General features: G+C 37.5%; 1 protein-coding gene across 2 annotated transcripts; it reads left to right on the top strand.

The window, feature by feature from the left end:
- Window positions 1–347: 347 nt before the first annotated feature.
- On the top strand, window positions 348–15583 carry LOC101886494 (uncharacterized). 2 transcript variants are annotated; one of them, XM_073947516.1, is made up of 4 exons: window positions 348–387; window positions 1354–1503; window positions 10626–10685; window positions 12682–15583. In XM_073947516.1, exon 4 carries the CDS (start codon window positions 12846–12848, stop codon window positions 14559–14561), a length of 1716 nt encoding a protein of 571 aa, XP_073803617.1. In that variant the 5' UTR covers window positions 348–387; window positions 1354–1503; window positions 10626–10685; window positions 12682–12845; the 3' UTR covers window positions 14562–15583. The 2 variants fall into 2 exon arrangements, with proteins under 2 accessions (XP_073803617.1, XP_021331301.3); XM_021475626.3 differs by lacking the exon at window positions 10626–10685.
- The last annotated feature ends 794 nt before the right edge of the window (window positions 15584–16377 follow it).

The raw sequence follows: 16377 nt of genomic DNA, 5'->3' as shown, positions 1-16377 counted from the left end.
TTGTACAGCTCCTTGTTGCAGTTGTAACAATTTTAATTTATTTTATTTATTTTAATAGTAAATATGCCTTGCGATGTTGATTGTTCCCTGTGTTGTGATGTAAACGTTTCGCAACAATAAACACTTAGTGGATTAAACAAGTTTTTAAAAATTGTGTAAAAATGTTTGGATTAAAAGTTTTGATCAACTGCCAATACTGAATGTCTGTGTATGTGAAAGAGATAGCAGATATGTTGAGTGAGGTGGAAAACGAGGGAGAAATTTATCATGTCCCCAATGCAACAGTGAGTGGCAAAAAAAAGCTGAACAAAAAAGACTTTTATTTTGGCGTGATGTGTGACGTCACAAGGCTGCGCCGCTTCCGCGCTGCAGTTCAACCAGAGGAAGGTTTGTTTCACAACTTTACACAAATATAAACCGATTGATTAAAGTTTTAGGTTTTTCTTCTGATATTATATACCTGCTGTTGACTATTATTTTAATCCTTTATACAACGAAGTACTATTTTAATCACAGTAAACGAGGGCAATTGTTTGAACAGAAATGTGTGTAATAAGTGTTTTAAGGAAGGTTTAATTTTTTTAAAATAGCATAATGTCATTCCAGTATAAGTATACATTGTCGAATATATTTAAAAAAATATAGTTTTTATCAGGTCATTTGTGGCTTTTGTTTCTTGTTTAGACTTACCTGATTTATTTTTGTTAATCACTCTCATATAAACAAACTGTTGAAGCAAGTGTTGAAAAGATAGAGGTAAAGTTGGTTTTATAGTCGCACATTCTGACTTTCCCTTTGATAATATAGTTTTATAAAAGTATTATTTGCAAACTCTAAACAGTGAAATCATATTAGCAGCCAATGACTATCAAAGTACAACATTGTTCACAGTCAAATAAACAGTGTTAATGTTGTTTTCAAGTCACACTTGCATGCTAATTCTGATCATAGAGGTAAAGTTGATTTTATATTCGCACATTCGTTCATTTAGAAGTCTCTATGTTGTTTATAATGTTACTTTGAATATTCGATCTGAATTAGCATGCAAATATGACTTGAAAATAACATTAACACTGTTTATTTGACTGTGAACAATGTTGTACTTTGATAGTCATTTGCTGCTAATATTATTTCGCTATTTAGAGTTTGCAAATAATACTTTTCTGAAATTATATTATTAAGGGGAAAGTCAGAATGTGTGAATATTAAACCAACTTTACTTTTATATTGTTTCTTGCTCAGAATTACCCGATTCATTTTTTTTAATGACTATATAAGAAGTTATTTTGTTTCTGTTCATTGTTTTATTATTTTAAACGGGACATTTTGTATTGTTTTGTCCATTTTAAACAGGATAAAGTGTCCAAACGCAGAGAAAAACTCCTGCTGAAGCGACTGATCTCCACACTGTTATAAAGATGGCGTTTATTAAAGAGGAGAGTGAAGATGTGAAGATTGAAGAAACATTCACAGTCAAACAGGAAGATCTGCAGGAACAAACAGGTTGGTTTTCATACCGATATATTTTTAATATTAAGAATGCTAAATAAAATCCATATTGCAGCCCTTGTAATATGATTTCGCTATTTAGAGTTTGCAAATAATACTGTTATGAAATTATATTATTAAGGGGAAAGTCTGAATGTGCGAATATAAAACCAACTTTACCTCTATGCCCTGAGTGTGCTGATAGAGGTAAAGTTGGTTTTATATTTGGGTATTCAGACATTCCCCTTAATAATATAATTTCATAAAAGTATTATTTGCAAACTCTAAATAGCGAAATCATATTAGTAGCCAATGACTATCATAGTACAACATTGTTCACAGTCAAATAAACTGTTAATGTTGTTTTCAAGTCATACTTGAATGCTAATTGTAATTGAATATTCAAAGTAACATGGTAAACAATACAGACTTCTAAATGAATGAATGTGTGAATATAAAACCAACTTTACCTGTATAATGTGCTGCCTAGTTCTCCTAATCCACATAAGCTCTCATTGAAAGACAGGAATGAGTTTCTTTCTTGTTACTTGTTCTAATTTATTTTGTCATTATTTTCTGTATTATTAGTCTCCAATTTTCACTACCTTCTTAAGGATATTGATTCTGTTCTTCTCCTACTGTTTGTAGAGTCCTTGAGCACTGGCGCTATATAAAATAAATAATAACAATCAATTTAAAAAGTTTAACTGAGCTGACGATATTTGACCTACAGTATTCTCATAGAAGGTATCTGCTATTACAGTGATAGTGTTGGATTAGTACTTTCCATTTGCATATGTCACGTTGATCACAATTCCCTTTTTTATCAACTTCTTTAGGGGTTTAATCTTGTTTTTGTAGTTGTTACTAGTTCTCACAGATAGTAACTGAGTTAGAATTGCATCATTATAATAACTAATTATCAGGGCTATTGTGTTTAAACAGGGTTTCTGCAGGGTCTTAAAATGTCTTAAATTCCAAAATCTAACTTTTAGGCCTTAAAAAGTCTTAAATTTACTGTAATATTGTGTTGTAGGTCTTAAATCTTTTTAAACAAGTCTTAAGTTTCCTTTGTTGATGTTTTGTTACCCAATCTGGTCAAAACCCTTACGATCACCAACAATCCATCTCAATAAAACTTTTAACTTTTTATTCAAAAAGGACATTTTAACTCTATTTATCATAATAGTAAGGACCGCTGAGGACATCGACCTGGACAGATTGCTGTGCATAGATTTAGTTTAATATAGTTTTTAAAACTTTTAAAACATTTGTTCACTTGTTTTTTTATTTTAAAGAAAGTTTATTTTGGAAAAAAAAATTGTGGATCCAAGTAGAGCTCTCGTGTTTTTACACAATATTTAAGATCTTTTACTAAGAAATATCTAAAATATTTTAATGTTATTATTATTATTATTGATTTATTTTTGTATTATTAAATATTGAATATGAAATATTTTTTGATAGGACAAATAAAAAAACTTTTTCTTCTGGGCCATTTGAAAAATTCCTTAATCTAAAATTTCATTCATAATGGTCTTAAAAATGTCTTTAAAAGTCTTAAATTTAACTTAAATTTATCTGTAGAAACCCTGATTTAAAGTATGTCAGAAAACGTGGATGACTCTAACTTTAAATATGCTGAATGAAATAGACACTAAAATAATTATTATAAAACATTGTACAGTATTCTTAACTATATAATGTTGCTGTGGGACGATGTGAGACAAAACAAATTAAAGTGAAACAATAACGTTTAGCATTGCACTGACTACAACTGGCCAACAAACTAGTCTAAAAAAGACTTTTGGTGCTTAAGAACTGTATTACAGCATGCTGATGATGTGCAAACATTTGAGTGTAGAGCTCGTCAGTATTGATCATATTCTTCACGTACCAGCAGGTGCCGCTATTGGAATCTTTTTGCTTTTTAAAGAATACATTTTTAGATCCTTAAAACAGTGTAATGCTGCCTGTCTTTGATCTTGTGGGGAAAACCGGAGCACCCAGAGAAAACCCACGCCAGCTCGGGGAGAACATGCAAACTCCACACAGAAATGCCAACTGACCCAGCCGAGGCTCGAACCAGCAACCTTCTTGCTGTGAGGCGGCAGCACCACCTACTGTGCCTCCTCGTCGCCCGACAACACTGATTTATTTGCATATTTATTATGCGATATTCCAGTTTTGCAAAGAAATTTAAATGTCATTTTTGGAATGAAACATAGCTGTAAGGCTTGGAGCTTACACTGCTATTCTGAACAAATAGTCGGAAACAGATAGCAATTGAAGGATGGTGTGTTTAAATCCATTATTTATCAGACTCCATCAAAGTTGTTATCATCATTGATAAAGAGAAAGAATCTCAAAGCTTAAAGCAAGTAAAGTTGTTTATTAAGTTACATGTTTGAATATACAGACAGTAGAATGAAACAAACTAACATACTGTATAAAGAAATTAGCTGTAACATATGCACTGCTGAGCAACAAAGACAGTGAAATGAGGGAGATGCAGAGTAAAAGCCATTCTCCCAGATCAACACTTACCACTCCTTATTATACCCTGAGCAAAGCAATCCCAGGTGAAAAAAAATATGTAATTAAATGCAATTAAAATACACTAAAATACCCGCAAACAAATTTTTAGTGCATAGTTTTTTTTTTGTGTAAAATAAAAGTTTGATGGTTTTACACTATAAATATACTAATTAAAAGTATGTTTATACTTCAGTAGGACTTTAGTACACTTGACAAAAGTATATACTAAATACCAGTAATACTTAAATAAATTTTATTAATGTGTTTTTTAAAAGTGTGCTTTAAATGCTTTAAACATTAGTTGATTTTTAGTACACTGTTTACATACTAATCCTAAGTTTAAAATAAGTTAAAATATAGAAAATCTATTAGTAATGTATTGTAGAAGTACATTTTCCCAAAATACTTTTAATACTATAATTTTATAGTATATAATTCAATTTTATAATTTGTATATTCTTTTAATATATTACTATTATACTTTAAATTAGTCATAAATATATTTAAATGTTTAAAAGTAGGGTTCAAGTGTATTTCTAGTTGTAACTAAATATATATATTTTTAAAATACAGATTTAGTATGTTAAAAGCACATTTTAGTTCAATTTCAGGGTGTCTCAAAATAGCACAGTTGAGTGCACTTAGATGGTATTAAGTTTATCTTAACATATACTTAATACTATATTTTAGTACATTAGGTACAAAATTAGTGTGCGAAAATAGAGCACTTATAGTGCATTACTGAAAAGTGTACTAAGTATACTTAAATAAATTGCCTACATTTCAGTCACACAAAGAACAAAGTCACGTACAAGAATGTCTTGTCCTTCTTTAATTAATAACTAGCTACAATTCACAGACCTTCGACAGGGACATGTACTGTAACTAGATTAATGGGATTATTACTCTCCTTAAAACTGTTTTAGTACTGCTTGCATTCTTATTATTCAACTATTTTATTGATTTTTTTAAAAGTCTTCAATTTTTCTACAACACACATATTGAACAACAAATTAACATGGTGCATAGCTACAGACATACTCAAACCCCATATAGAAAAAGGGAGAAAAATAAAAATAAATTAATAAAAATAGATCAAATAAATTAGGAAATTAGGATAAACTCTCACCAAGGATATAATAACCTCTGAGCATTCAATGTAGGAGAGGAAAGGCTGCCAAACCTCTAAAACCTTTTTGTAGAGTCTCGGATGATGTACTTAAGGAGCTCGAGTTTAAGATGTGATAACAATTCTAATATCCAATGTTTGTGGGATGGTGGGTTTGTTTTTTCCATCTTAGGAGAATCAGGTGTCTGGCCAATAAAGAAGAAAAGGCAATGATCTCTATTACATATAGATGAAAATGATCTAAAAATATTGGCCCAAAATTTATGTAATCTAGGGCATCGCCAGAACATCAGATCTGCTGGCTCCAAACCACATCTGGGGCAAGATGAATCTGACCCTGGATACATTTTTGCCAGCTTGCTCCTAGATAGGTGAAGCCTAAGAAGCACCTTAAACTGAAGAAGACCATGTCTAATAAATGCAGGGGATGAGTGTACCAGTTCTATGGCATATTGCCAGGCTGTATCTGATATTTCTAGTCCCAGTCTGTCTTCCCATTTTTGTTTTATACAATTTAGGCAAGGGGAGGCAGTTCTTTAGACCACTTCATACAACATGGACATCATACCCCTTTGATATGAGTCCATATTTACCAATTCATCTATCCAACATGCTTATGGTTGGTTCAGTGAAGGAGAGAAGTGTTTTTTTTCGAAACTATGGACTTGTAAGTACCTGAACAAATTGTCTCCAAAACAAGAGCTTCATCAAATACCTTGCACAACAGTGGTGGTAGCTTGGCAGTAAACTTCTTATAAAACTCGGCCGGAAGCCATCAAGCCACCAAGGGCCTGGTGCTTTTCCGGTTTTCAATTTTTTTAATTGCATTTTCAATTTCAGAAGGTGTTATATTTCATTCTAATGCCAACTGATCTGAATCACAAAGGTATGGTAATTCTAAATAATTAAAGCTCTCAATACGTCCAATTTCGTTTACCTCAGAGATGCAAAGGGTTTTATAAAAGTGTTTAAATTGATCATTAATTCCCTGTTAATCAGTAATAATACTGCCGTCTTCCTTACTAACTGCTGCTATAAAACCAGCTGCTGAGGATTGTTTCAGTTGGTAACACAATAACCTGGCAGCTCGTTCACCATGTTCATAATGAATCTAGCGTGATCTTATGTGGAGATCCTCTGCATTTTCACTTGTCAGGGAGTCTTATTGCGCTTGCAGAAGGAGTCTTTTCTAATGGAGCTCTTCGGAAGGTGATGTTGAGTGTAGCTGATCAATTGTATTATTTAGTTAGCCGTTTTGACATTCTTTTATTTGCGCTAGCTTAATATTAAATAATCTGTGCTTTTATAAATGCTTTCAGAGTATACCATAGGATGCTCAAACTTATCTCTGGGGATTCGTTTATCTCAAGGAAGAAATAAATTTAAGCATCAATAACTTTTACAAAATCGTCGTCTGCCTAGAGTCTTGAGTTAAACCGCCATGTATGTTGGAGGATTCCATTGCCTGAAAACATAGCTTTAGAGAGACTGGACAATGGTCCGAAATAACAATACTACCATACTCTACTGCTGAAATTAATGCCCCATTCACATGGGGCTTCAGCATCAACGCTTGACAGAGGGCGTGTCTGAAGTTGGGGCTGACGTGATCGTCCTAGCAGCGTTAGCCAATGAATTTAGTCAGCAATAGGCCACAGTCTGAGCTGATGTATTTGCATACAGCGATCTGTTGGCTGATGCTTCCATCGCCGCTTGAAAAGTTGATCAAGTCCCAACTTTTGCAGCGAACAATGCCTCTGAACAGCGTCGACGAATCCACAATGCAGTTTGGCAACGCCTGACGTCACCCATTCAAAGTGAACGGGAAGCGTTGACTCTGATGCCCCTTGTGAATGGGGCGTAAGGGACGTAACTGCTTGTCCAGGAGAAAATGGTCAATCCTGGAATAGGTTTGATGCACAGGTGAATAAAATTCAGGAGGTTCGCCTCCTAAAATTAAATTGTGTGTGTCAAGACTAGGCAAAATTGAAAATCAATCACTGAAAATTTGTACATTGTCCCAATTAGGAGCATACACATAGGCCAGAACCACAGACATGTTAAAAGTTTGGATTATTATGTATCTGCCATTTTTATCCAGCACATTTGACTCAATGACAAACTGTACATTCTTATGTATGAGTACAGCAACGACCCTACTTTTGCTATTGAAGTTTGAATAATATATTTGTGTATAGCCTCCTCTATTAAGTTTAGAATAGTCATTTTTCAACAGATGTGTCTCCTGTAAATATACAATATCAGATTTGAACTGATTTTAATTGTTTCGTTTCACTGGGTGATTTAGCCTCCGCACATTCCAACTGGTAAAGTTTGTCTTTACTCCACCCATTTTATGGGCTGTTGAAAACATTTATCAGAAGCATCCGAAGCACCCGAAAGGTATCTGTGGGTTTTGTATGTAGGGGGATGTGTGGGGGAGAGAGAGGAAAGAAAAAAAAAGGAAAAAAAAAGGTGTGATCGCACATACACTTTTATAAACACGAAACAACACAAGATTGAAACCTTGGTGTAAACTTACACACACTTCCACCTACTTACACTCTTAGCTAGCTGACCATGTGGGACCTCACGTATAAAACAAAACCATTTGAACAGCGCTTGATGTTTTACGACAAAACGACCTCATTACTGACAAAATATACTTGGGAACTAGAAATAACAACAACCAACATGTGCTATAGTGGTTATTTAAAAGTTAACCGGAGAGCGACATTAACATTTGTATTGTCATTCACAGCCCAGTGTACTGTTGTCTTTATTTTAGTGGCTTTCTTCAAAATATCCTCTTTTTCGGAAAAGTAGTGGCATTTAATCACGAAGGCGCTTGGCGGTTCCTTGTCATCCACTGTTTTGCTGCATAGAGTGTGGTGTGCCTGGTCCAGAAAAGGAGTCTTCTCGAGGTTTAGTGTATCTTTTAGAAGTATCTTGCATGATTATATGCTGTCATGGCTATAATATATATATATATATATATATATATATATATATTATTATGCTATAATATATATATTATTATGCTATAATAAAGGCCAATGAAGAAAAAATGGCCATGAATATCAAATCACTTTTATTGTCACATCATCAGCAGCACTTGTGCTATGATGAGGGAAAAGCTTAGGTGCTGGCTCTACACAGTACAAAATACAGACAGTGCAAATATAACGACTGTGCAAAATACAGATAGTACAAAATAATTTGGCAGCATTATAATTGTTGACAGCAATATGTATAATGAATATGTGTACCCATAGTTGTAGGCAGTATTGTTTTAGGTATGTATTGGTTAAAGTGCAGTGCATGCTACACATTAGGGCTGTGACGATACACGATATAAAATCGAAATCGCGACACTCAGATCTACGATCCTGTGTCGCGGTGTGATAAGGGAGAATCGCGACACACCCCGTACCTTTCCAATAACGTCACGCGTGCCTGCAAAAGTTGAGCTAGTTGAAGAAGAACGTGAGGAAACACTTTTTTTTCCGCTCGACATTATGAGCACTGCTCCGTTTAAGCCCTCGCAATTAGCGTTTAACCGGGAGAGCTCGCACAGAGCTCTTAGTAAGGGACTGTCTGAATGTGTCAGGAATATCAAAAACAAAACCAACTTAACCCCTCTTGACAACAGACAACGGCAGAAACATTGCCAGTGCTGTCAAAGCATTGTTGTTAATGTGGCTGCGCAGAGAGGGATGGGCGTTCACCAGATGCCCCGACTACTCTGCAGAGGAAACTTGTCTGTAACCATGCTGTGCGCTTTCTGTTTGAACCTTTGAGAGTTAACGTTACGTGCTGACTGACAGCGCGATGCATGAGGCCAGGAAACAGGACGAAGCTTTCAGTTAAGATGAACACAGTTTCTATAGTTATACTTTATTTAGAGATAAAGGTATATGACTGTATATAATCACTTTATCTTGCTGGAGGTTATAGCCGTTTCGCTTTACTTCAGGACGCATAATGCTGCTCTGAAGGTCTAATAGCTGTTTTAAGTTATCCAGAGCTGTATGAATGTACAAATCCTGTATATCACAATATTATTAAATATTACAATTGTAACAACACAGACAGCAACACTTATGCACAATCGATACCCAGCTGATTCAGTCATTTCATAAGAGGACCGCGCTTCTTCTCTTCTTTTTTCCTTGTCAACATAAAGGCAGTGAGATGCGCCTTGTTTTTGGCTTATAAAGCATGTATGCACATTAATGCAATATCATATTTAAACAACAAAACTGTTTACAAAAAGTCTACATAATCGCGCGTTGTTGTCTTTTCATCACGCAGCACGCGTACTTGACCCGCGAGGGAGAGAGAGGAAACCATCAGGACATATTCTTTAAAATAATGATTTCTATTAAAATGTAAAAGGTTTTGTGATTATAATAATAACAGCGGGGCATTAAATAAATGCATATTTTCCGTGGAGCGGGCAATTTGAGGAAGTCTGCTATTTTTATTTGACGGAAGAAAAAACATGATTGGAAAAAAACAGCCTATGCCGGTTGTTAAAAAGAATCAGTCAGTATTTTCGTTTTGTAATATAAATTAATTATTTAAATGAAAATAATTTAGGGCAGTCCTATTTATTTTATTTAGATTATTCTGCTCTTCTGTGCTAAACACTGGAGGTGCGTGAAGATGCTCTGTTGTTCTGTTCTGTTATTAATATGCTAACATATAAAAATAAATCAGTATTTTAAAATGCAATATTTAATGTGTCGGACACAAAATTGACACGTCAATTTGTTTAATATAAAATTAATAGTAATCTGACCAGTTAACCGTTAATAACCGATTAATGAGCGGCGGTTGTCTGTTAGCAACATTAACCGAAATGAGCATCCCTAGTAGCCATTTAATTTACTTTTTCTATGTAAGAGAACTTGATTGAAAAATAATTTTTAACATGCTGTGAGCAGTCCATGTCAAATCCTCAGCAATGTGTACTCCAAGAAACTTGAAAGCGCTGACTCTCTCCACTGGTGTCCCGTTGATGGTGATGGGGGTGTGTTCTCTCTTCTCCCAGCTCCTTGGTTTTGCTGATGTTGAGTGAGAGGTGGTTTTCCTCACACCACTGAGTCAGAGTGTAAACCTCCTCTCTGTAGGCCATCTCATCATTATCTGTGATTAGGCCCACCACTGTCATCAGCAAATTTAACGATGACGTTGGAGCTGTGTTTGGCTGTACAGTCGCGTGTGTACAGGGAGTACAGGAGTGGACTGAGAACACAGCTCTGTGGATCATCAGTGTGGATCAGGTCATGTTGTTCATTCTGACCACCTGGCGTCTGCTTGACAGGAAGTCCAGGATCTAGATGCACATAGAGCTGTGTAGACCCAGAGCTTGGAGCTTCACCCCTAGTTTGGCAGGCACTATAGTGTTGAATACTGAGCTGTAGTCCACAAACAGCATTCTCACATATGTGTTTTTGTTTTCCAGGTGAGACAGAGCAGTGTGCAAGGTGAAAGCAATTGCAACATCAGTGGAGCGATTATTCCTGTAAGCAAATTGCAGAGGGTCAGTGTGAGCAGGCAGTACAGAGCAGATGTGCTTTTTAAACAGCTTCTCAAAGCACTTGCTGAAGATGGGTGTCAGAGCAACTGGACACCAGTCATTTAAGCATGTGGTTTTAGATTATTTCGGTATGGGCACAATAGTAGCTGTCTTAAAGCATGTGGGAACCACAGACCGAGAGAGCGAGAGGTTAACGATGTCCGTGAAAACCCCCGCTAGCTGGTGTGCGCATGCTTTAAGTACACGTCCAGGGATGCCATCTGGGCCGTAGCTTTCCGGATGTTCCGGAAAGATCTCGTTACGTCTGCTACAGAAACAGAGTGTGCTGGCGGTTTTGGTATCGGCTGCGGGAGCGCACAGTGTGTAGGTGCTGTCCTGGGCTTTAAAGCAGGTGTAGAACAAGTTGAGCTCGTCCAGGAGAGATGCAGAAATGTTTACAGTGGCGGGTTTGTTACTTTTAAAGTTTATGATGTAATTAAGTCCCTGCCACATACTCCTCCCCTCTACCTTGTACCTCTGTATTGATGTTTTGCTGCTTTGATAGTTTACCTGAGGTTGTAGTTTGCTTGTTTTTGTTCCTCAGCATTTCTGGATTTATAGGCAGAGGTTCACACTGATAGGGCTGTTCGAACTTTGCCATCAATCCATGGTTTTGGGTTGGGGTAGATACGAACAGTATTTGTTGGGACCATGTCTTCTATACACTTTCTGATGAAGCATGTAACGGTGTCTTGAGTAAACTTTAATGTCGTCATCAGAAGCTGCACGGAACATCTCCCAGTCCACATGATCAAAACATTCTTGAAGTATGGAACTCGATTGGTCCGTCCAGCTTTGAAACGTCTTGAGGGTGGGTGGTTTCAGTTTCTGTCTGTAAGCAGGCAAGAGCAGAACAAAAGAGTCATCTGATTTGCTTAGCGGTGGGCGGGGGAGGGATTTGTTGGCTTCCCGGAACGGAGAATAGCAGTGGTCCAAAATTCGGTCACCATGCATGTTTGTGGTGATATGGTGATAGTATTTTGGAGTGATTTTCCTGAGATTGACATTGTTAAAGTCCCCTGTAACAATAAATGCTGCCTCTGGGTGTGTGGTTTCCTGCTCGCTTATGCTCCCATTCAGTTCCCTAAGCGCCTGCTCTGTGTTGGCTTGAGGGTGGATGCAAACATCTGTAATTATAACAGCTGTGACCTCTCTTGGTGGCCAGTGTGGTTGGCACCGAAGCATAAGGTATTCCAGATCAAGAGAACAAAATGATCTAACTGGATGTATCTAACTGGACCCCCTTGTTCGAGTTGCAACATAAAAGAGCTTAGACAACAAAAAAATTATATATGCAACTTATTTAATATACACAACTAATAAAACAACAAATCAAGAAACAAACAAATGTCTAGGGGAAAATGAAGAAAATAACTAACTTTAACTACACATATAAATAATGCCAAACAAAACCATAAGGTTGCCAAAATAAAGAGATGGTCTTGATGCAAGGACGGCCAGTAGCCACACTATCCTACAGAAGCTAGCTCACTCTCGCATTTATATGCTTTGAACCAATTGGGGAGCTACCATGGCACCTTAACAGGATCTGCCACATCCAAACTGGAATACCAGGGTCGTCACACCATTTACACCTTTCAAATCTGTGTCGTATTAATGTGACCAAAATTACTTTTATGATCAATTATGTAAGAAACTCTGAAAACTAGACTGAAAGCGTTTCAATTTACAATGACTTCTATGTTAGGCGACTATGACACAATTTACATTGTAAAAGCTGTAGATAAATAAAGATGAATTGAATCTGCTTAAATGTGTACATGTTAATGACTGAACAAAATATGATCCGATTTTATTTTACATTTAACATGCATCAAAATAAGTGTGTGTAGCCAATGTTTCCAGTGTCTTTTTACTTTTCAGCTTTTGATGAGAGATTTTTAGACTTGATGAAAACTAATCTTTTATTTATTTATTTCAGACCTAATTGAAGAGAATGAGAGGAAAGAGGAGGAACATCATGTCAAAATTGAGGAAAAAACTCATTTACAGACTGATGGTATTTTGAAAAGGAGAGACAAGAATTGTTTCACCTGCACTCAGTGTGGAAAGATTTTGGCAAGCAAAAGCAAACTTAAGATTCACATGATAATCCACACTGGAGAGAAACCATTCACGTGCACTCAGTGTGGAAAGAGTTTCCGCCAAGCATCATCACTTAATAAACACATGAGGATCCACACTGGAGAGAAACCATTCACATGCACTCAGTGTGGAATAAGTTTTAACTGCTCATCATACCTTAAACAACACATGAGGATCCACACTGGAGAGAAACCATTCATTTGCACTCAGTGTGGGAGGAGTTTCAACCGCTCATCACACCTTAATCACCACATGAGGATCCACACTGGAGAGAAACCATTTACTTGCACTCAGTGTGGGAAGAGTTTTAACCGCTCATCAAACCTTGATCAACACATAAGGATCCACACTGGAGAGAAACCAATAACGTGCACTCTATGTGGGAAGAGTTTTCGCCAATCATCATCCCTTTCTAAACACATGAGGACCCACACTGGAGAGAAACCATTTACTTGCACTCAGTGTGGGAAGAGTTTCAGCCAATCATCAAACTTTAATCTACACATGAGGATCCACACTGGAGAGAAACCATTTACGTGCACTCAGTGTGGGAAGAGTTTCCGCCAAGCATCATCACTTAATAAACACATGAGGACCCACACTGGAGAGAAACCATTTACTTGCACTCAGTGTGGGAAGAGTTTCAACCGCTCATCACATCTTAATCAACACATAAGGATCCACACTGGAGAGAAACCAATAACGTGCACTCAGTGTGGGAAGAGTTTTCGCCAATCATCATCCCTTTATAGACACATGAGGATCCACACTGGAGAGAAACCATTCACATGCACTCAGTGTGGGAAGAGTTTCAGCCAATCATCAAACTTTAATCTACACATGAGGATCCACACTGGAGAGAAACCAATAACGTGCACTCAGTGTGGGAAGAGTTTTCACCAATCATCATCCCTTTATAAACACATGAGGATCCACACTGGAGAGAAACCATTCACATGCACTCAGTGTGGGAAGAGTTTCAGCCGATTATCACACCTTAATCGACACATGATGATCCACACTGGAGAGAAACCATTCACATGCAATCAGTGTGGGAAGAGTTTCAGCCGATTATCACACCTTATTCGACACATGATGATCCACACTGGAGAGAAACCATTCACATGCTCTCAGTGTAGAAAGAGTTTCAGCATCTTATCATCGCTTTACAGACACATGAGGATCCACACTGGAGAAAAACCATTCACATGCACTCAGTGTGGGAAAAGTTTTCGCCAATCATCAAATCTTAATCTACACATGATGATCCACACTGGAGAGAAACCATTCAAATGCACTCAGTGTGGGAAGAGTTTCAGCCAATCATCACACCTTAATCAACACATCATGATCCACACTGGAGAGAAACCATTCAAATGCACTCAGTGTGGGAAGAGTTTCATCCAATCATCATCCCTTAATCAACACATGATGATCCACACTGGAGAGAAACCATTCACATGCCCTAAGTGTGGGAAGAGTTTCAGGAAATCATCGTCCCTTAATGAACACATGATGATCCACACCGGAGAGAAACCATTCACATGCCCTAAGTGTGAGATGAGTTTCAGCCAATCATCATCCCTTAATAAACACATGAGGATCCACACTGGAGAGAAACCATTCACATGCACTCAGTGTGGGAAGAGTTTCAACCAATCATCACACCTTAATCACCACATGAGGATCCACACTGGAGAGAAACCATTTACTTAAACTCAGTGTGGAAAGAGTTTCAGCCGACCATCATCCCTTAATAAACACATGAAGATCCACACTGGTGTGAGAGCGTATATGTGCTTGAAGTGTAAGAAGACTTTTATTACAGCTGAAGATTTGAAACGGCACCAGAGAATTCACACTGGGTAAAAAAAACCTACAAGTGTTCACAGTGCAGTAAGAGGTTTACTCACTCACAAACCCTGAAAACACATGAGAGGATTCACACTGGAGGTAAACCATAGACATGATCAGTGTGTACAGAGTTTCACAAATTTGGGGAAGCTTAAGACATGGGATGGTTTCCGGTATGGCATCAACAGGTGTAGCAGAATAGAAAGAGCGCTCCCATACACACTGGTATTAATCCTTTTTTTACATCATATATGATAACCTAAACCATGTTTAAATAACATGGAGGGGGACAAAAACAAAAAGGCTTGGACAAAACAACCATTGAAACCTAAAAAAAAAACTAGAAATCAACAGATGAAAAATCAGAGACAGACGGGATAGCTGATAGCCTGTAAGCTAGCATTCCAGCAATACATACAGACATCAAAGTATTCCAGATGGATATTAAATTTGATTTAACCGCCTTCCAAGATTCTCTCGCAAAAGATGTGAAAATAGAACTAAGTAACTTTAAATAAGAAGTCAATTAAAAACCGGATGGCCTGATCACGGACCTAAACGCAACAGCAGAAAAGGTCAACGAAGTGAGGAAGCGAGTTGGAGAATTGGAGAACGTTGCTTAGATAAAAGAAATTCTTGGTCAAACCATACAAATTAAGACATGAAGAAAACTATTAAGAGAAACTGTTATATCTAGAAGCACGCTCCCGTAGAAATAATATTCAGATTTTTTCAATCCCGGAAGGAAGCAAAGGGAATAATATCCAAGATCCAAGTGGAAATGTTTATCAAATCGAACTGTCACTTGACGAAATAGATCTTAAAATCCGACAATGTCAACAGAGGCATCAAGAGATCTGAAAGAAAAAGGACTAATAAACAGCAAAGAAGAAACTATTATAGGAGTCGTTCGAGGTTACAGAAGTAACCCTTCGTTCCCCGAGGAGGGGAACGGAAGTGCCATAAAGTGGATGAAATCCACGAATGGGAGGATTCGGATCAGAAGCCGCTTGTCTGGAGAGTATTGAACGGGCCAATGAATGAAATTAATTGGCAGCGTAAGCTTGCGCAGGTGTGCGGCATCTGCAATTATCTCAGCATATAAGCACACCTGAAGCTAGCAAACGCCATCCTTTTAAGCTGAAGAGACTTTCAAACAGCTAAGGGACAGTCATTATGGCGACGGAGTATGGCACTTCCGTTCCCCTCCTCGGGGAACGAAGGGTTACTTCTGTAACCTCGAACGTTCCCCTTCGGTTGGGGAACTTCAGTGCCATAAAGTGGATGAAATCCACGAATGGGAGAAGTATGGAAAGCGCCATAATGACTGCACCTTACCAACGCCCCCGATGAGGAGATAGTCAAGCAAGCGTGACGCACTCACATCATGGGAGGCGCGGTCCTCCAACGTGTCCCTGGCCCTAATTTATCCTACTTCAACAGAAGTTTTACGGATTTAGATATATTTTTTAGGAAGTCGTGAGCATCTAGATAATTCTAGGAAATACGACAGTACGTTGGGAAGCGTGCAATCCCGATAGGGAGGACGCTGCGGAGGCCATCCGTTACTCAAGGGGGGGATAGATGGCAGAATTTACATATGGACTAGCCCTAAAAAGGGGGAGTAAGCATAGCAAAGAGTGGTTAGCAGAGAGGGAAGAGACTGGTCCGCCCAGGG

Source organism: Danio rerio, chromosome 4 (genome assembly GCF_049306965.1).
Source record: "Danio rerio strain Tuebingen ecotype United States chromosome 4, GRCz12tu, whole genome shotgun sequence".
Taxonomy (NCBI): Eukaryota; Metazoa; Chordata; class Actinopteri; order Cypriniformes; family Danionidae; genus Danio; species Danio rerio.
This window is presented reverse-complemented; position numbering and strand designations above follow the sequence as displayed.

Coding starts and splice junctions, on each gene's coding strand:
- LOC101886494 (XM_021475626.3), top strand. CDS start 1,419: ATGGCGTTTATTAAAGAGGAGAGTGAAGATGTGAAGATTGAAGAAACA. Junction 1,504..12,681: donor AGATCTGCAGGAACAAACAG/GTTGGTTTTCAT, acceptor TATTTATTTCAG/ACCTAATTGAAGAGAATGAG.